Source organism: Pseudophryne corroboree, chromosome 12, assembly GCF_028390025.1.
Source record: "Pseudophryne corroboree isolate aPseCor3 chromosome 12, aPseCor3.hap2, whole genome shotgun sequence".
Lineage (NCBI taxonomy): Eukaryota > Metazoa > Chordata > Amphibia > Anura > Myobatrachidae > Pseudophryne > Pseudophryne corroboree.
The window spans coordinates 160,587,799-160,610,213 of record NC_086455.1 but is presented as its reverse complement, the minus strand read 5'-3'; the positions used below and the strand labels follow the sequence as shown (position 1 = coordinate 160,610,213).

The window sequence follows — 22,415 nt, the reverse complement described above, 5'->3', positions numbered from 1 at the left end:
AGCAAGGAGAGACAGCCAAGGATGGACGCCTGACATTTAGCTCCTGAGTAACGTCCTTTCCCCTTCACATGCAGATATAAGAAATTCCTAGTGCCTACCCCCCCCCCCCCCCCCCCCCTCCCCCAATAAACACGCAGAGAAGAGTAATGGTTGCATTTCCCAAATATGTCGGTGAAAGTATCAGGACCTTAACAAAAATGAAGATCGAGGAATATAAGGTTTGCAAAAGAGCAAAAAACCTTTTCCTGCAGCACTCACTAACATAAATAGATAGAAATGTAGTGTAAATGTCTGTTAGAATTCTCTATAAGTACACTACGGGATCACATAGTAACATGTATATAAAAGGTGAACGTTGAATTGTAATCAGATGTTACAGTCATTTAACCCACGGAATATCATTCATCACCCAAAAACACTTGCTGTCTATCATGTAACATATAACAGCCATTTGACCCAATTTAAGTACCCCAAATACTTTTATCACTGCTATCCTATATTATTCTGACTTTTTGGGGCGTACAGGTAGACGTCCCCATTTTCCATTACCCCTTGCTCTGGTTTTGCCAGGAAGAATTATTCCATATTTGCAATTGGATAGGTCAAAAACCGGGAGTGCGCATACTGGCGGAAAGCGTTTTCACAGACAACTGAATTCCCCCCTAAGCTTGTGCTATTGGCCATTTAACGGTGGCCTTATATGGAATTCGCATAATGCCTGGAAGTTTTCAATGAAATAAACCCAACAACCAAGTCATGCGCGATCTACCCAGCCACGCCCCCTGCTTCATTATACCCCACACCCTACCACTGCAGAATCAGGAACGCCCCACCTTTGGGTTGTGCCAACTGACTGTAGTCTATACAATACCAGTCTGGCAACCGGAATTTATTATTTATTTATTACCAGTTATTTATATAGCGCACACATATTCCGCAGCGCTTTACAGAGAATATTTGTCCATTCACAGTCCCTGCCCCAGTGGAGCTTACAATCAATATTCCCTACCACATGTACACACACACACATTCACAGTAGGTTTAATTTTGTTGGAATCCAATTAACCTACCAGTATATTTTTTGGCTTTTGGGAGGAAATCGGAGCACCCGGAGGAAACCCACGCAAGTACGGGGAGAACATACAAACTCCACACAGTTAGGGCCATAGTGGGAATGGAACCCATGACCTCAGCGCTGTGAGGCAGTAATTCTAACCATTACACCATCCGTACTGCCCAGAATAAACTAGGCACCATCGGATACCAGCAAAGAACCTTTCATTTACATGTGGGGAAGGGGAGGGAGGATCGTTATAGTCACATACACAATCAACATTATAATACAAAATATTGAACATGGGGCAGAAGTTAACTTTTAATTCTGAGGGGGAGATGTACCAAAACTTGGAGAGAGATAAAGTGAAGAGAGATAAATTACCAACCAATCAGCTTCTGTCATTTTTTCAAACAGCCTGTAACACGGCAGCTAGGAGCGGATTGGCTGATACTTTATCTCTCTCCAATTTTGAATACATCTTACTCCTAGACCCCTCAACACAAAGAGATGAATAGATAAACACGCAATACTAGCCACGGCTCTGTCCTATCAACTTCTCTGGCAGGGATAGATCAACCTGTGGTACTCCAGCTGCTGTGGAACTACACCTCCCAGCATGCCCTGCCACAGGTTTGCTGATAAGACTTGCTGAAACCTGTGGCAGCTGGAGTTCCACATGTTGCCTATCCCCCCCCCCACACCCCACACACTATATTATATTAGCTTTTATAGTTAGCAGAGAGGGAGTTTGGGGTTCATTAGTCATTTCCGTTCTGTCGTTCCCCTTCTTTTAGACAGTGGTTACTCTGGAAAGGAAACACAAAGAGATGATGGTCGGTCCCTGCGATTAAGCAGCGTGACCATGCAGGGAGGCGGATGACTTGTGACCAAGTACACAATACACTGCTGCCCTATAAGATGATCAGGACACGGACACCCTGCACAAGATAGAGAAACATTGAGCCTTTATTCTGACACTGCGCTAGAGAAATACAGAATGACTTGAGAATGAATGAGTTTGAATGAAAGGAGAAATCACCTGGTCTATACTTACTGGCAGGTAAGTCAGGGACGAGGCTTATTCCTCATCTACAACAAAGTAACACTGACATCCCCTAGCTGGGAGAGCAGAGGAAATGAACAGCAACAAGTGTAACATTAACACAGTACATCGAGAGCGCTCACAGGAGGTAAATGACATTTCCAAAAACATTTTAAGCTTAAAAAGAACAAAAAAGTTCCTATGTTCAGATAAGTTAAATGGCCGGATGGGATGCCGGCGGTCAGAAGACAGGCGCCGTAATCCCGACACCTGTCAGAATGCCGACACCAGAACCCCAGCAGCCGGAATTCTGAACCCAAGTATGCCAGGGAGGGTTAGGGCACTGGGGGGGGGGGGGGGCAAGACTGCGGGAAGGGAGGGTCAGGGGTGCATGAGGGTTACGGTTAGTTTAGTTGCTTTAACCTGTCGGAATTCCGGTGTCGCTATTCTGACCGCCAGATTCCTAACTGCCGGTAACCCGTACCCAACCCGCTTGTACATTATGGGGGTCATTCCGAGTTGATCGCTCGCTAGCTAGTTTTAGCAGCCGTGCAAACGCTATGCCGCCGCCCACTGGGAGTGTATTTTAGCTTAGCAGAAGTGCAAACGATTGTATCGCAGAGCGGCTACAAAAAAATTGTGTGTAGTTTCAGAGTAGCTCAAAATCTACTCAGCGCTTGCGATCACTTCAGACTATTCAGTTCCGGATCGGACGTCACAAACCTGCCCAGCGTTCGCCCAGCCACGCCTGCGTTTTCCCTGGCACGCCTGCGTTTTTCTGCACACTCCCTGAAAACGGTCAGTTGCCACCCAGAAACGCCCACTTCATGTCAATCACTCTGCGGCCAGCAGTGCGACTGAAACGCATCGCTAGACCCTGTGCAAAACGACATCGTTTGTTGTGCCCGTACGTCGCGCATGCGCATTGCGCCGCATGCGCAGAACTACCGTTTTTTAGCCTGATCGCTGCGCTGCAAACAAATTCAGCTAGCGATCAACTCGGAATGACCCCCCTATGGCCTAATTGTATCCAATACAGAGAACAGAGCAGATCTGTTACCAAGGGTAATGAATATAACCATGACGCAGAAGGGAAATCATTATATTAAATGTCATCTGGAGGTAGGAAAACATTGCAACCAGAGCATAGATCGAAACGTTCCAACAGGATCTCTTTCTTATTTTTAAATGGTTCACCCCGTAAAAGCCAGTTCAGGTTATATTTTCACTTTATAATTGTATGGTAATATAACCTGCATCGGCTTTTACGGGGATCCATTTAAAAAAATGGAATGAGATATGGTTCAATCTATGGAGCGTTTCGATGCATGCTCTGGTTGCAAGACGACACACGTTTATATATGTTTACCCACTTCCAGATGATAGTTATATATAACTGGTTTACCCTCATGCATCAGGGACCACTTCATAACCCTTGGAAACAGATCTGCTCTGCTCAATATATTGGATACAACCGAATCCAGAGCAGCTCTGTGTCATATCCAAGGACGATCAACGTAAACTTTGTGTGCATGGCATAAAGACACCCAACCACATTAGCAGGCATTATACGCAAATATGATCACTTAAGTTCGATGGGAGGATGAGACCTTGTGTGGCCAGATATAAACATGGATTATATAGTATTACACCTGCAATAGTCGTCTGGTTCCTCCCTTCATGTGTACAGTGAAAATGGGGTAGGTAAGGAGATACGTTCAGCTCCACGGTCTTAATATATATTTTGCTCACAAAGGGGAGATGCATCAAACCTTTGCGAGGGATAAAGTAAAGAAGAGTTCCTTGGGATATAATACAAAGTTATCTGGATAAATGGGGACGATGGAGAGCACATACACACATGTGTGGAGCCAATCTTGTGTGAATTCGCACTGCACATGCTTAGAACATGGGTACGCATTAATAGGGGCGAGTATAGAGTAATGCGCATTACACTCGCACCTACGCTGTGACGGGGCGCACTTATGTAGGAAAAGGCCCAAGCCCATCTGTGTCACATCCAAAGGCAAGGTCAATAAATAATGTCGCCTGATGATACAAAACACTGGACTGAAAAGCACAGAGGACAGCTAGAACTATACAGCAGTGTATGTCGCAAAAACAGCGGTGTTACCCGATGCAAAATGTAATTGTGTCTGCACATATAATTCACGCTATACATATGGGTGACATTACAACTCACCTTTACAGTGTCAAAGGGATGTCCCACTAGCACACCAGCAGCACCTATATATAAAACAGAGGGTCAGAATGAGGGTATTATCCGTAGCCCTGAATCACCTGTAAGAACATCTGATCTGTGGGTCCAATTCAGGTTTCTTAGCAAACCAAAAAAAGCAAGCAACTGGGCAAAACCATGTGCAGTGCAGGTGGGGCAGATGTAACATGTGCAGAGAGAGTCAGATGTGGGTGTGGTGTGTTCAAACTGAAATCTAAATTGCAGTGTAAAAATAAACAGCCAGTATTTACCCTGCACAGAAACAATATAACTCACCCAAATCTAACTCTCTCTGCACATATTACATCTGCCCCACCTGCAGTGCATATGGTTTTGCCCATTAGTGTGCTTTTCTGGTTTGCTAACAAACCTGAATAACCCTGTGTCTGTCTGTAAGGGTCATTTTCCCTAGGCTTCCATGCATGCACCAGTGACACTAATAGGATACACTGTAATCTGCAGCCGTACATGTGCAGAGCATTCCTCCCTCGCGCAGAGCATTCCTCCCTCCCTCGCACAGAGCTTATCTCTGAGCCAATGTTTGTTTGGTTTTCTTACTGGAAAAGGTTCACTACCAGCCGCGTGCCCTCCTCTCCCCCTCACTACCAGCCGCGTGCCCTCCTCTCCCCCTCACTACCAGCCGCGTGCCCTCCTCTTCCCCTCACTACCAGCCGCGTGCCCTCCTCTTCCCCTCACTATTAGCCGCGTGCCCTCCTCTCCCCCTCACTACCAGCCGCGTGCCCTCCTCTTCCCCTCACTATTAGCCGCGTGCCCTCCTCTCCCCCTCACTACCAGCCGCGTGCCCTCCTCTTCCCCTCACTATTAGCCGCGTGCCCTCCTCTCCCCCTCACTACCACCAGTGTGCCCTCCTCTCCCCCTCACTACCACCAGTGTGCCCTCCTCTCCCCCTCACTACCACCAGTGTGCCCTCCTCTCCCCCTCACTACCACCAGTGTGCCCTCCTCTCCCCCTCACTACCACCAGCGTGCCCTCCTCTCCCCCTCACTACCACCAGCGTGCCCTCCTCTCCCCCTCACTACCACCAGTGTGCCCTCCTCTTCCCCTCACTACCAGCCGCGTGCCCTCCTCTTCCCCTCACTACCAGCCGCGTGCCCTCCTCTCCCCCTCACTACCAGCCGCGTGCCCTCCTCTCCCCCTCACTACCAGCCACGCGCCCTCCTCTCCCCCTCATTACCAGCCGCGTGCCCTCCTCTCCCCCAGTATATCAGGCGCGGGTACAGCTACCGGGTTTTATCTATTTAATCATTGTGCACTTTTCATACGTTAATACATTTTAAAAAAAACAATAAAAATATGCCTTACACATGGGTCATTAATAGTCAGCGTAACATACCTCCCAAGTGTACCGATTTAGGAGGGACAGTGTCCTGTTCCAGAACAGCTGGGAGGTAAGTCACTCTAATAGGTGCCCTTTCAATGCCACGGTACCAGCATCTGTGTTCCCCTCCCCTTTAGAATGTAAGCTCTCCCGAGCAGGGCCCTCTTCCCTCATGTGCTTTTACGTCTCTGACTTAACCTATCTTCTTTTCAATACTCCCTTTGATGGCACCAAATCCCTCGGTTTTCTGCCGTCCTGATACTTATTTCAGTGCTGTTTACTGATGCAGATATGTTTTTATATACCCTGTACTTGTCCTATATTGTATTGAGCTGTAAGTCTCTGTCTTCATGTTTTGCTTATTTGTTTACTCTGTAATTGGGCGCTGCGGATCCCTTGTGGCGGCATATAAATAAAAGGATAATAATAATAATAATAATAATAAATAATAATAATAATAAATGCAAGGAATGGGGTATTTTTGTGAGCTTATACCCCCCCCCCCCCAATCTTATCTGGTGCAGACTACAACTCACATACTGTCCCAATTTTTAGCAAGCAAAAGTAGGGAGATAGGGGCATAGTATGAAGGATAACCAGCCCACCAATTCCCTGTACTTTGTACCAGGTGTTACATCAGTGATGTATGCAATATCCATTACACATTTGCGTTAGCAAACTTGACTTTAGTTTCTGGTGTACGTGGGACTGTGCTGACTATACATTCAAGATAACAGAGCAAAGTTGAATCTAATGTGAGGCCCAAGGCTGCAAAGGTTGAGCTGAGCCAAGTTCCTTCCCAATGATAAAACCTACATGGAGAAGACCAAGCAATAGTACCATACTCCGCAAATGCTTTTATGGTGCCGTAAACTAGTGCGAAACCGACTCCCGATTATCTAATAGCATGGTATAGAAAGAGAACCATACAGGCTAAAAACAGAAAGAAAGTTGTATGACGGTGTAAACCAGGGGCAGCTCCGGAGATGTCGCTGCAGCTCAATTCAAAGAGGGGAGCAGCACCAACTGCCAGTGAGGCACTTTGAAGTGGCAGTTGGTGCAGCTCCACCATTTGAAATTTGAAGTGAGCTGCAGCCCCTCCTTTGGGGACAGTTGGTAGGCTCACAGGACACAGAGGGAGAGGGGGCATGCCAGCAGCTCACGTAGCACTAGACAAGCCCCCTCAGTGACGAAAACGGGGGGCGTGGCTCGCTATCGCAGCACTCCCGTGAAGCCACAGCCCCTTTCACATAGGTTATGCCTCCTTTTTTGGTCGCGGGCACGACTTTGCTGCACAGTTGTCCCGCTCACTGAATCTGAAATGTTGGGAGGTATGAAATTCTAATGCTCCGTGGTCATAGTCGAAAAAGTCCAGCTCCCGCTATATTCTCCCCCTCTCCAGGGTGCATTAAGACAGATAGGAGCCCATGTGCAGTCTCTGTCCAGACCCCCCTCTGTGCCAGAGTCTGCTGCTGATGTGCAGGTCTCCAGGAAAATGGTGCAGCGGCCATTTTCCCAGTGATTTCCCTATAGCCCATGCGCAAAACGCAGGGAAAATGGCTGCAATTAGGTTTTCCTGGTGATTTGTACAGCGCTGCCGATGTTAGACTCTAGAAAGGTAAGATTTGAAGAAATGGGAGCACCCATTATTGATAAGCCACTGTCCCTTCTCTCTAGACCAGAGATTCCCAAGCGCGGTCCTCAAGGCACCCCAACGGTGCAGGTTTTAAATGTATCCATGCTTGGCCACAGGTGACTTAATCAGCACCTCAGTCACTTTGATATAACCATCTGTGCTGGACCATCGATATACCTAAATCCTGGATGTTGGGGTGCCTTGAGGACGGCGTTTGGGAACCTCTGCTCTAGACCAAACAACGTACCAGTCCTCAAAAAGGTTTTTGGGTGGGGCCTTAGCTACAATATGAGCATTGCAAAAGAAAAAAAAGCCAACCTACACACCTAATTTGTACGCCAATGAATTCGGAGACAACCGCCACCCCTGCCCACTAAGAGGTGAACCCAAGACGTGGACGCCTGTCAAAAGTCAGACAGGTTCTCACATTTATATCTGACAATTTGCAGAAATTTACAGTCTCTGGAGATGTTGCCCAAAGCAGCCAATCAGGTGCTGTCATTTATCTAGCGCAGCCTGTGAATTGGCAGTTAGAGGCTTATTGGCTGGTTTGGGTAACTTCTCCATTTTATCTCTCGCAAAGCTATGATACATATCCCCCTATACGAGTGGAAAGATCGCCGATTAGAAGAAGCTCTGCATCCCCTTTTATATATGGGCACCAATGGAAGATGGGCTTGGACCTCAATGCCCCAAAGCTAGGCCCTGGGTACAAGCAGCTATCACGCGAGCAGTCCCCACACCTCTACAGAGGGAAAACCAAAATGGCCGTCCACAGGAACCGGTCCATACAAACTCATAAAGAGGCATCTGGGGGTAAATTTACTAAGATGAGAGTTCTTTGTAAGATGGGATGTTGCCAATAGCAACCAATCAGATTTAAGGTATTATCTTGTAGAAGGTGCTAGATAAATGAGAAGTAGAATCTGATTGGTTGCCATGGGCAACATCCCATCTTAAATAGAACTCCCATCTTAGTAAATTTACCCCCTGGTTTCTGCAGCCAGGGTGTGCTGGCTGTAACGCAGAAGGGTAATAGGATATTTATATGCTCACAAACATCCTCACAGAGGCCTGCAGGCGTCCTGGGGACAGCCGAATGTGCACAGAATCCAATATGCATCCACAAGAAAAACAAAGCACAGAGAGGTCGCACAGATATCTATCCCTTAAAAAAACCTAGAAAGTAATCCCCCCCCCCCTCTCCCCCCGCTTAGGACAGGACAGGCATTCCGGCGATGAAGCGCTTAAGGCGTACAGCCTTCTTATTAACACTACCATAGAGCCCTAGAAAATAGATTATTTCACCCCTTTCTTTTTTTAGCATCATTTAATTGCCTCTTTAAATGGCTCCATTAATATTAACACAGTACTAAACACCGCCAGTGCACGGATGAGAGTGGAAACCGATCCGGCAGAATTGGAGCGGCTATTTTTACACCGCGATACCTTGCAGATGGAAAACAACCTGACTGGCAGGCCACGTACGGCTTCTGCAACCTTAACTCTTTGTGTGCCAGGGGATAAGAAACATCACCATGTTAATAAATACTAAAGCAATAGATTCCAGCACCTTCATTAGCAAGTTCCGCTTGTGTGTTACCCCCAGCAGAACGGAGACAGTACTCCGCCATGCAGGCAGCCCTTCAACTCCGGTGAAGCTTATAATGACCCTTTCATTTGTATAATGTATAGGATGGGAGAGCCTGTGACAGCACAGTGATCACAGTACAGTCGATATTCAGTCATATTCCAGAAGACGCTGGTGAGCATTTCTGACATGGTTGCTTGACCACTGGAGATGATCGTGATAGAATTAACAAGGACTGCCGACTTTCAGTTCCACTGCACATCTGCAAAAGGGGAGGGGAGGCATTTGATATGTCGGCTGTCGGGATCCCGGCGCTCACCATACCGACGCTGGAATCCCAACAGCCGGTAAACAACTATTCTCCCTCTTGGGGTGTCCACAACACCCCTGGAGGGAGAATTAATTAATAGCGTGGCGCGCCACCGTGCCTGCAGCATGACGAGCGCAGCGAGCCCGCAAGGGGATCTTTCGCGCTCACCCCGCTGCCTGCATGTCGGCGGTTGGAATCCAAGCACCGGCATAACATACTACACCCCTGCAATAGGCCTAGCCGGCTCATGCATGTGTTCATATACAGCCTGGCCTCATGGTAAGTTACGCCTTCCTACTCCAGGCTAGTGCGTAATGTCACTATTTCCAGGAAGAGAATGTCCCAGACTTCCAGGAAAGTGGGAGTCTCACTGACTTTGCAGGTATGGCGTAGACTTGTACGGAGGCGCTGCACATCCAGGTTACAGGTCACAGATTCCCTGGTGCCTCAGGTGTTGTTTCAGGACTCTCTTAACTATAGAAGGAGATGGGCCACTAGCCGATATACTGTATATAAGGGGGGTACACACGTGGAGATCAGTGCTTCAATTCTAAGCAATCTGACTAGATTGCTTAGCTTTGAAGCATGGATCTCTCCGTGTGTATGCCCCACAGCGATAGTGATGCGCGACCCTGCGCGCAGCTATCGCCGGTGCTAGATTGATCTGCATGCAGGCACAATCTAGCACATCGCTCATTTCACCGCTGGCTGAAATGAGCGCCCGCCCATTTTTTAACAGAAGGGGCTCATTCCCAAGGGGCACTCGATGCTCCCCTCACAACGCTTTAGTTTTGCACTTGGACAGCGCAGCGTAATAAAGGTGCATTTTCCCCACTTTCAGGTGCACCGTGGGCCATATTATGGGCTAGATGCATCATTGCTTTGAGAGTGATAAAGTGGAGAGAGATAAAGTACCGGCCAATCAGCTCCTAACTGCCGTGTCACAGACCCTGTTTCAAAAAATAACAGGATCTGGTTGTCCGGTACTTTCTCTCTCTCCACTTTATCACTCTCCAAGCGATGATGCACCTAACCCTAGAAGTTAGTTATACAGTGCACACATATTCCACAGCGCTTTACAGAGAGTATTCCAGTCAGTCACATCAGTCCCTGCCCCAATGGAGCTTACACTCTACTGGGTCTATTTACTAAGCCTTGGAGAGAGATAAAGTACCAGCCAATCAGCTCCTGTCATTTTTCAGCACTTTGGTTCGAAATTGAACTCATGACCTTAGGGCTTTTATGCAGTAATGCTATCCACCTCGCCAACCATGCCACCCATAGCAGATTTTGCATTTAGTACTTTGTAGCTGATCCCCCTTGGTGGTTTGTGCACTCTTAAGTATGTCTTTAAAAAACACACCTCACTCATCACCATATTCTATATGTAACATGAAACAAGATTTCAGTGTATGACCTGAGAATGACATACGTGGCAGGAAGATAAAAGCAGTGGGCAAGCACTGCACCAGTTCCTTACATTCCCTCTAAGCTATGTACGTACAGAAATGCATAGCAGCGTGTTATCCACATGACGTCACCTGCACCGCCGTGATTGGACGCATTCGGGGGTGTGAGTGAAACGTAAGCCTGACAAAAACTCCTCGGCAGTAATCTTCCAATGTAGCAGAGCGTAAACAGACAGGTTCTGCAGGAGCAGCACGTCTCTGCAACGTACTCAGGGGGTAATTCAGGTCTGTTAGCAAACCAAAAAAGCAAGCAAGTGGGCAAAACCATGTAGCACTGCAGGTGGAGCAGATGTAACATGTGCAGAGAGAGTTAGATTTGGGTGGGGTGTGTTCAAACGGAAATCTAAATTGCAGTGTAAAAATAAAGCAGCCAGTATTTGCCCTGCACAGAAACAAAACAACCCACCCAAATCTAACTCTTTCTGCACATGTTACGTCTGCCCCACCTGCAGTGCACATGGTTTTACCCAATTGCTAACTTTTTTGGTTTGCTAATAAATACCCCCTTCAGGACACAATCCTTTCTGTAGCCATCTCATTGTCTGAGAGTCTTTATGTAAAATGTATTGTCCGTCTCCCAAAGACCCTGTGGCAATGGCAAATGTAGTCCCAATTATACTGATGCCCTTACGCCATACATATGTGGCAGGCAACTGAATATAAATAATAATAATAATGTTTGTTCAGGGTAATCAGATCACACCGATAACAGTGTCTATTAAGAAATTTCAAAATTAAAAATTGTTTCCATATAATCTGATCTTATTCACAATAAGATACAGGATAACATACGGATGGTATCTGTACGATTTCCACGCAATGGCGCTGTAGATTTAACAACTCTGTATTCGCTGCAGCAGATTTTCTTTGTGGCTCTTTATTTGCAGTATGATAAGACAATAGAACAATGAACCCGGATGTACCTCTGATTTGTGTTCCTCAATATAATGTCTTGGCTTCCGGGATCATTGTTCTATTGTCTTCTTATCATATTGTGAATAAATATCCACAAAGAAAATCTGCTGCAGCGAATACAGAGTTGTTAAATCTACAGCGCCATTGCGTGGAAATCGTACAGATACCATCCGTATGTTATCCTGTATCTTATTGTGAATAAGATCAGATTATATGGAAACAATTTTTAATTTTGAAATGTCTTAATACAAATTGTAATCAGTGTGGTTTGATTACCCTGAACAAACATTATTATTATTAGCGCCCACAAATCAGTGGTGTGTGTATATAATAAATATATATATATCTTTTTTTTTTCTTTTATATATTTATATATATATATATATATATATATCTATCTTATTTTTTTCTTTTATATATATATATATATATATATATATATATATGAGAAAAAAATAAGATAGAGATAGAGATATATATATATATATATATATATATATATATATATATTTTACACATACATACATACACCATTTCAGTGGTATTGAATCATCCGCTTGCTTTATATGGTTGGTCCATTGATAGATCCATCTGACAGCTCTGCGTCCCAACAGTCTCGCCCCCCCCCCCCCCCCCCCCCGTCGTTGTAAAAAACTATGCCTAGTGCCGCAGCGCAGAGCTGCACACTGCTAATTGGGTCATTTGCCAATTAGTACCCCATAGCATTATTGTATTAAATAAATATTGCTGTCCGTGACTGGGGACATCAAGCGGGTGGGAGATAGGACAGGCCTCCTGAGGTAAAATGGATCTAATAGTAATGAATACACTGTCACAGAGGCTCTCAAACGCGGTCCTGAAGGCACCCTCCTACGGTCCAGGTTTTAGGTATATCCATGACTCAGCACAGATCGTTAAATCAAACTAACAAGAGTGGTTAATTAAGCCACCTGTCGTCAAGCATGGATATATACTTGAAACCTGGGCTGTTGGGGGGCCTTGAGGACCACGTTTGAGGCCCTTTGCACTATTGACTATTTTCAAGGTAGGCCAGATTCACTGTACAGGGCCTGTTGCCGAATTACCAATGCACAGCGCATCGGCTGCCTGGTGGCGAGAATTTCGGTCAGATCGCTGCAAGTTCTCGCCTTCATCCAGCTGAGAACTTGTAGCCCAGTCCTGACATTTGTTTGCAAGACAAGCTGTGCTGGTTTCGCTCACAGACGGCCGCATTGAATACAGTACGTCCCTTTCGCAGTCAGCCTGTTATTTATGGAGCTAGGCCTCCACAGGCAAATTATGGCGCTCAAATAAACGTGACCGGATTCCACTATTTTTTCTTCTTAAATAGCTATAGAAACCGCCTGCAGACGGCTTTGTTTTGCCAGAAGAAAAATCTTTTTTTTTTTTCCAACGGCTGAGGGGGCGCAAGTGTAACGTATTCCAAGGGTTAAAGAGAAAGAAAAAGGATTTTATTTTTTATCTTGCTACATAGGTTGTTTTTATATGGTGTAATTGGGCCCTTACAACATCCTGGACACACAAGGGGTTAAAACTGCAAGACGTCTGCTCCCCTCCCCCCCCCCCCCATTCACACTCTGCCCTGAGCCCTTGACACTACAGCAGACAGTGTGATTATTTCACGCTGCACTATTTTATTGGACGTTCACGCTGCACTATTTTATTGGACGTTCACGCTGCACTATTTTATTGGACGTTCACGCTGCACTATTTTATTGGACGTTCACGCTGCACTATTTTATTTTACGTTATCCAAGGGTACATGGCTAATGTTGTAATGGTCTCCATTTCTGCCATCTGCCATCAGGTACCATTCACCCTAACAGGCAGGTTTGGCGATTTAATACATACCGGTCATCCCGCACATAGCGGAGGATCAATTCTGCAGTCTGAGCCACAGCCAATTCATACACCGCCAACCTAAATCTCCCGGAACTAGTGATATACGGTCGCATTCAGGTTTGTTAGCAAACCAAACAAGCAGACTACTGGGCAAAACCATGTGCACTGCAGGTGGGGCAGATGTAACATGTGCAGAGAGTTAGATTTGGGTGGGGTGTGCTGAAATCTAAAGTGCAATGTAAAAACAAAGCAGACCGTATTTACCATGCACAGAAAAAAAAAACCCCACCCAAATCTAAAACTCTCTGCACATGTTACATCTCTCCGTTACATCTGCCCCACCTGCAGTGCAGCATGGTTTTGCTCAATAATGTGCTTTTTTTTTTTTTTTTTTTGGATTCCCAACAAACCTGAATAACCCCCACAGTTGGCACAAGCAGCCTCATCCCTCCGTGACGTCACTGGTGATATGGCACGCCAAATACTGACTGCGGCGGTGGCCCCAGTGCATTTGAGAGGACGAGAGCTATGAGAGCTGGTGCTATCAATTATCTTTATGTACCTAAACGTTTGGGAAACTTATCAGAACCACCAACTGCATACATCCGATCTGTAAGACTAATAGAGGACACAGCGGGGGACCGCTTAGTCAGGAAGGGCTGATCACAGAGGACAATAGCCGACACTTACATACAATGTCCGTTATCTCTGGTAACTTTTACTCCGATATAAACGTGTTACAGCTCACCTGTAGCTTGTAAAGCTGTGTACACCCCCCAGTTATCCCAGGTGAGACGTGACAGACATAGCTTTATGGTGCTGTCCCCTGCGCTGACATTCTCTGCACGTGGCTGGGCCACAGTAAGTGGCTGCTGCCCTCAGCAATGCAAGGGTGTTCTCAGTCGTGGCCAAGGAAGGAGATCAAACGCTACTCAATCCCCTGGGGTAACACGGCACCACCGTGCGCTCTACGTGGCGTGTTTACGTCCCCTTTTCCATGATGTCAGGTAACCAAGAAGCAGAGTAGAACTGCTAAGAGGAATGTGAATCCCGGTCATAAGATATTTGCTAACCGCCATAATGTGATCTGTATGCATTGTAAACACTACTCCTGGCTAAATATTAAACCTGTACGGTCTATGACATCAATAGGGAAATATTGCTTCTTGTGTACAGAACAACAGTCAATTAGCTGTAGAGGTAACCGATACCCGGAAATAGTGATGGCGTCAAACGCCGGAATTTCAGGGGAAAAAATAAAGCTTTAGTACCTGGCACTGTCCCCCGACACCACCACCCTCTGGAAAGTAGGGACAGCGCTCAACGATGGATTTTGGTTCCCAATAAAAATAAAAAAAGTGCCAGGCTCCAATTATCTACTTGTCTATACCCCATTGTCTATATGCTCCAGTGTCCCCTTAGTGGATGAAGGAGAAATAAAAAATGGAACATAATGTTAAAAGCCACCTGTGACTAAATGTGGAGTAGTATGTGACAACGCCACGCATCGATCCACCTGCTTGGCTTTAATTGCCGACAGCATTACCGGCACACAACTGCACCAGCCTGATCCTTGGTGGAAGAGCTAGCAATCCTGACCGACACGATCGTAACAGATCAATTGCCGATAAGTACCGATGCAAAATCCATGGTCACAGGGGATCGGACCCCGTGCAATGCAGCACTGTAACTGGGCTCCCTGCTCAGATCTATATACAGTACACTGTGTTATTACAGGTTGAGTATCCCTTATCCAAATATTCCGAAATACGGAATATTCCGAAATACGGACTTTTTTGAGTGAGAGTGAGATAGTAAAACCTTTGTTTTTTGATGGCTCAATGTACACAAACTTTGTTTAATACACAAAGTTATTAAAAATATTGTATTAAATGACCTTCAGGCTGTGTGCATAAGGTGTATATGAAACATAAATGAATTGTGTGAATGTAGACACACTGTTTAATGCACAAAGTTATAAAAAAAGATTGGCTATAATTACCTTCAGGCTGTGTGTATAAGGTGTATATGTAACATAAATGCATTCTGTGCTTAGATTTAGGTCCCATCACCATGATATCTCATTATGGTATGCAATTATTCCAAAATACGGAAAAATCCGATATCCAAAATACCTCTGGTCCCAAGCATTTCGGATAAGGGATACTCAACCTGTATTGACAATTTTTCCATTACACATAATAGGTGGAGATTCTGGTTTTGGCTGTACCTTGTTGTTGGGATTCTGCATACAATGAGTTCACAGAAATAGCCCCAAGCACTAATTATGTAACAGTAAGAGATCCAGAATAAGGTTTGATTGACTATTAAATAGGTGAATGCAACCACTGAGTCACCCGCTCCGGGCTATTGCTAATTACGCAGTTCCGTAGTGTCCAGTGGTGCTCTATGACACATATAAGAGCCAAAGGGACATTAATCAGAAAGATTTTTACATAATAGGACTATTAGGATCAAATAAAACATACAACATAAGGGTTGTGTCTGCTCTGTACATATTCTGAGTTTTTATCTGTCCGTCTGTTCCGGCATCATGCAAAAACGATTGTGTGAATTTGGATGGCATTGTCACTATTGTATGGCTTAGTGACCTAGACAGACACTGAGGTATGTGTGATCTTGATGTGACATCAGCATTAAAGGAAACACCAGACGTTAGATACTCGGCGCACTGAAAGTTGGTGTTCCGATCATGCTTCTGCGGAACCTGACTTCACCCAAGTTACGCGACGGAGCCGGACTTACAGTGACTGCTCTGCAGAGGAACCTAATTGAGGCAGATAGCCGGATGTGGCTCAGGTTAGACTGTGTTTATATACCACGAATACCCCTTATCCTCAACAATTTTCCTTTTCAAATCAAGTGCCTGCAGTTTCCTGTAAGTATCTACTGTGCTAGGATGGTCAACAAGTCGCAGGGGCAAACGCTCAGGGCTGCAGGCGTAGATCTCAGGACCAGCTGCTTCTCCCATGAGCAGCTTTACGTGGCTTGCTTCACGAGTTAGTAGCCCCAAACATCTTTTTATGTTACTCCCTGAAGGAAAAACTGCAAATATTGTTTACAAAGACATTGAGTGATCAGTGTGTACAATATAAAGTATACAGCCCTATTTTAGATGGTGCTACTGTCTTTGTAAATGAGTTCCGCTTCGCAATAACAGACATCCACGCGATGTGAACAGATGCTGCACACGGCATCCATTCACGCGGCAGTGGGTAGGCTGCTTTAGCAGGGCGCAGCTAAAGAGGCAGGACGCATATACACACACACACACATTATAATATATACAATGCATCCGGAAACTATTCACAGCGCTTCACTTTTGACACATTTTATATTACAGCCTTATTCCATAATGGAATAAATTCATTTTTTCACCTCAAAATTCTACACACAATACCCCATAATGACAAGGCGGAATTTTTTTTTTTAGATTTTTGCAAATGTATTAAAAATAAAAAAACTAAGAAATCACATGTACATAAGTATTCACAGCCTTTGCCATGAAGCTCAAAATTGAGCTCAGGTACATCCTGTTTCCACTGATCATCCTTGAGATGTTCCTACAGCTTAATTGGAGTCCACCTGTGGTAAATTCAGTTGATTGGACATGATTTGGAAAGGCACACACCTGTCTATATAAGGTCCCACACTTGACAGTTCATGTCTGAGCACAAACCAAGCATGAAGTCAAAGGAATTGTCTGTAGACCTCAGAGGCAGGATTGTCTCGAGGCACAAATCTGGGGAAGGGTACAGAAAAATATCTGCTGCTTCGAAGATCCCAATGAGCACAGTGTCCTCCATCATCCGTAAATGGAAGAAGTTCGAACCACCAGGACTCTTCCTAGAGCTGGCTGTCTGTCTAAACTGAGCGATCAGGGGGAGAAGGGCCCTAGTAAGGGAGGTGACCAAGAACCCGATGGTCACTCTGTCAGAGCTACAGCATTCCTCTGTGGAGAGAGGAGAACCTTCCAGAAGGACACCCATCTCTGCAGCAATCCACCAATCAGGCATGTATGGTAGAGTGGCCAGACGGAAGCCACTCCTTAGTAAAATGCACATGGCAGCCCGCCTGGAGTTTGCCAAAATGCACCTGAAGGACTCTCAGACCATTAGAAACAAAGTTATCTGGTCTGATGAGACAAAGATTGAACTTTTTGGTGTGAATACCAGGCGTCATGTTTGGAGGATACCAGACACCGATCATCACCAGGCCAATACCATCCCTACAGTGAACCATGGTGGTGGCAGCATCATGCTGTGGGGATGTTTTTCAGCGGCAGGAACTGGGAGACTAGTCAGGATAGAGGGAAAGATGAATGCAGTAATGTACAGAGACATCCTGGATATAAAACCTGCTCCAGAGCGCTCTTGACCTCAGACTGGGGCGATGGTTCATCTTTCAGCAGAACAACGACCCTAAGCACACAGCCAAGATATCAAAGGAGTGGCTTCAGGACAACTCTGTGAATGTCCTTGAGTGGACCAGCCAGAGCCCAGACTTGAATCCGATTGAACACCTCTGGAGAGATCTCAAAAATGGCTGTGCACCAACGCTTCCCATCCAACCTGATGGAGCTTGAGAGGTGCTGCAAAGAGGAATGGGCGAAACTGCCCAAAGATAGGTGTGCCGAGCTTGTGCCATCATATTCAAAGAGACTTGAGGCGGTAACTGCTGCCAGGACAAGGCTATATGTGATAGATAGATAGATAGATAGATAGATAGATAGATAGATAGATAGATAATTGGAGGTTGATAGGAACTAGGGGAGAAAAAGGCCATATAGAAAGGGCAACCGTGACTCACCATGCCACGTCCCCCAAAACCTACCACCTGTTCATCCCCCCAAAGTGCACCATCTATTAGAAAAAAACAAAAAAAAACAGGAAGTATGATCTAAATCAGGGATGGGGAACCTTCGGCCCTCCAGCTGTTGTTTAACTACACATCCCAGCATGCCATGCAACAGCTTTATCATGGCCAAATAGCAAAACTGTAGCAAGGCATGCTGGTATGTGTAGTTCAACAACAGATGGAGGGCCAAAGGTTCCCCATCCCTGATCTAAATTCAGTACCACAAACACTAGGATCCATTTTTGCAGAGGCCAATAACCTGCCAGTATGTGTGGAGTGCATGGAAGCTGGTGCACCAGGAGAAACCCAGTCTGCCATTCGCTTTCATGAAGCCCCTGAGGACTGACTGACAACCATTTTATGTGGTAGAAGGAATGCACCAGCTGATGCAGGACTGGGAGGGGGAGATGGGACCCGGGTGCACAGCTGTGGGAGGGGACAGAGCTTGGCGCACAGGAGCGGTGGGGTGCTATGAGTGTATTAGCCTGGGATGGCTGGCACCCTTACTCAGGCCCTGTCCTTACATGACATCACTTATTGGGCCAAAAAGGACAGGGGAACCTTGGCCAAGTTCAGATGAGGGTGTACGAGATGTCAATCAGGATGAACTGTAATTGCACTTCAGCCGCTCTATGGGCACCATTGTAGTACAGAGACGTGGGTTCAAAAACTCATCTACACAACCCATCTTCCGTCCCATCATGTGCAATGCTCTATGCCGTTTTCACCCTCGCAATGACCCAGCGGCACCTCCCCGAGTCATGAGGCACACTGTGAAATTAATGTTTGCCTCCACAATGTAAGCACAATAACGCAACTGATTTAATCAGCACTCGCCCTCCAGCTGTTGTTGGGCTGATCTGCAATTCCATCTATGCTAATCTGAGGCGGAGCCCACTCCGCACAACGGGGCGAGCCGTAAACTGGTTATGTTGGACTTTTGCAATAGATACCCTGATTTCAAAATGTACAATGATGCTGGAATTATTATTTCACTTGTCGACAACCCCCATTCACAGGTCCCAGCTGTACACCGCCTCCCATGTAAGACCACAAGACCTATGCAGCGCTACCTGAATGACTCAGGGCTATAGTCAGGGGTTTAACATCTACGTTACTGGACGCTATGTAGCCATCTTACGCACTTCAGGCAATAACGGCATAATAGGTACATATATAGCATAGGGATTTATCATCTCATGCGGAGAAAATGCAAAGACTACAGGTTCTTTGTTCTCCCATGGAAACAATGGGGGTAATTCAGAGTTGATCGCAGTAGCACATCTGTTAGCAGTTGGGCAAAACCATGTGCACTGCAGGGGGTGGGGGAAGGGGGCAGATGTAACATGTGCAGAGAGAGTTAGATTTGGGTGGGGTGTGTCCAATATGAAATCTAAATAGCAGTGTAAAAATAAAGCAGCCAGTATTTACCCTGCACAGAAACAAAATAACCAACCCAAATCTAACTCTCTCTGCAAATGTTATATCTGGAGTACACAGATCCCCCTCTGCAATCCTCACATGCACTGTCTCAGCAGAGTAGCCTGGAGTACACAGATCCCCCTCTGCAATCCTCACATGCACTGTCTCAGCAGAGTAGCCTGGAGTACACAGATCCCCCTCTGCAATCCTCACATGCAATGTCTCAGCAGAGGAGCCTGGAGTACACAGCTGCCCCTCTGCAATCCTCACATGCAATGTCTCAGCAGAGGAGCCTGGAGTACACAGCTGCCCCTCTGCAATCCTCACATGCAATGTCTCAGCAGAGGAGCCTGGAGTACACAGATCCCCTTCTGCAATCCTCTTACAGAAGCAAACTACTTAAATCACCATAATCACACCAGGCGTAATAAATGCTCTGCCTTGTTGGAGGTGCAAGGTCCTCCTCTCCTCTGCTTCCATCGCATGCAGTACAAGCAGCCATTTAGCGTGCCCACTGGTAGCACAGATTGCTGGCATGAGTGTACGGATACACTGTAGTAGCATGTAGGTGGAAGTGCCTGAGGTATTCACTGTGACGGTGGCAATGTTTATTTATAAGCGCCTGCCCCCACATACATTACTGGCTGCCTCCTCCTGATCTTGTGACGCTGACAAGTCACAGTAATTCTTTAATTCTCACTGAATCTCCGCCAGCATATGCCGAGGTACCACAAGCTGCGCCACAGTAACCGGCACCTCTACACAATGAGGAAGCCGCCAGCTGTACTGCAGGCAGACGCAGCAATCCTGGGCAGGGCGGGCACCCACCTGTAATGAGGGCCTACACGGTAACCCATGAAGGAAGGATGGCACACTCTCTGCCCTGCTGCTGGCTGGCACACACAGTATATCAGTCACATTTCCCATACTGATGCCATACCGTCTCTGGGCACAGTGTGGCCCTGCGCAGTCATCCCTATTCAGAACCAGCACATCCAGACTATGATATGCAGAAGTGCCAGGCACACAGATGGCACGGGACCGCCCGCTGCTGCATTCATCGCATCACATACTGCACTCTACATATAATCAGAAATAATAAATCCTATTGCATTATTTGGGTACTGCGTGTATAATAACAATACACCATGGAAAACTAGGGATGGGGTGTACTGCACAGCAATCAGTGTCCAGGGTCACATCTCCAAAACTGCCCCTGGAAAATCAGAGAGATGAGCAGCATGATAATAAAGGGGACACAGTAGTGCATGATGCTCTGCATACCCACTGAGCCTGCTCTGCTTATCCACTGAGCCTGCACTGCATATCCACTCTCTGCATACCCACTGAGCCTGCTCTGCTTATCCACTGAGCCTACTCTGCTTATCCACTCTCTGCATACCCACTGAGCCTACTCTGCTTATCCACTGAGCCTACTCTGCTTATCCACTGAGCCTGCTCTGCTTATCCACTCTCTGCATACCCACTGAGCCTACTCTGCTTATCCACTGAGCCTACTCTGCTTATCCACTGAGCCTACCCACTGAGCCTACTCTGCTTATCCACTGAGCCTGCACTGCATATCCACTCTCTGCATACCCACTGAGCCTGCTCTGCTTATCCACTCTCTGCATACCCACTGAGCCTGCTCTGCATACCCACTGAGCCTGCTCTGCTGATCCACTCTCTGCATACACACTGACCCTGCTCTGCATACCCACTGAGCCTGCTCTGCTGATCCACTCTCTGCATACACACTGACCCTGCTCTGCATACCCACTGAGCCTGCTCTGCTGATCCACTCTCTGCATACACACTGACCCTGCTCTGCATACCCACTGAGCCTGCTCTTTCCCTGCGCTCTATACCGCTGTAATACAGCATGCATAGACACAATACAAGCCTATCCCAGCCTCAGCTCTCACCTCCTGCGCATCCAGCCAGGAAATCCAGCGCCATGCCTCCCGGGGACTGATGGAAGAGACACCGAGCTTGCGCCTGCTGTGTGCACAATCCCAGCTGCAGGGGTTAGTGAGGACGGGGCTCTCGGTCAGTGTGATGGCAGCGGCAACAACAGCAGCAGCGCCCCCTTCCTCCGCCGGTCCTGTATTGCGCTCTCTCCCAGCTGCTGCAGCTCACACTCCGCTCCTGGCGCCGCCCAACAAGGTGCAAATATCCTTGTGTGGGAGACGCGTCCTGTCCAATCAGCGCCGGAGGACGGGACAACACCCCCAGGACCCGGCTTTCTGACCCCGCCCTCACCGAGGACTGTGCTGGAGGTGGGGGAGCAGCAGCAGGAGGAGGAGGAGTGGGACGTTTACCATGCTGCCCAATGGTCAGAAGGTCCCTTCTCCCACTCCGATATAGAATCAACCATGCTACCAGTGTTTACTCTGTATGTGCAGTATGTGTATATAATATATATATACTTACATATGTGTCAATTACAGTGATAGGGCCCCATTTAATAATGAATCACATGGGCTCATTTATCACTGAGTGAAACATTTCACTATGAGTGACAGATTGCACCAGCCAATCAGCTCCTGACATTTTTCAAACAAGTCTGAAACATGGCAGTTGGCTGGTGCAATTTATCACTCACAGTGAAATTCATTGATAAATGAGCCCATTAGTATTGCAGTGATACTAAC

General features: G+C 46.6%; 1 protein-coding gene across 3 annotated transcripts in view; it reads right to left on the bottom strand.

Annotated features, from left to right (window-relative positions):
- Window positions 1-21,895, bottom strand: part of SLC25A29 (solute carrier family 25 member 29) — a 45,582-nt gene extending 23,687 nt beyond the window's left edge. The window contains exons 1-3 of one of the 3 annotated variants that reach the window (XM_063948342.1): window positions 21,687-21,701; window positions 4,303-4,346; window positions 2,112-2,176 (exon numbers count right to left, since the gene is read on the bottom strand). Coding sequence is in view for 1 of the 3 variants with exons in the window: in XM_063948341.1 (XP_063804411.1) it covers window positions 4,303-4,346; window positions 21,687-21,720 (78 nt within the window). In the remaining 2 variants the exon portion in view is untranslated. Of the gene's footprint in view, window positions 1-2,111; window positions 2,177-4,302; window positions 4,347-21,686 lie in introns of all 3 variants that reach the window. The other 2 variants (XM_063948341.1, XM_063948343.1) reach the window with 2 other exon arrangements.
- Window positions 21,896-22,415: the final 520 nt, after the last annotated feature.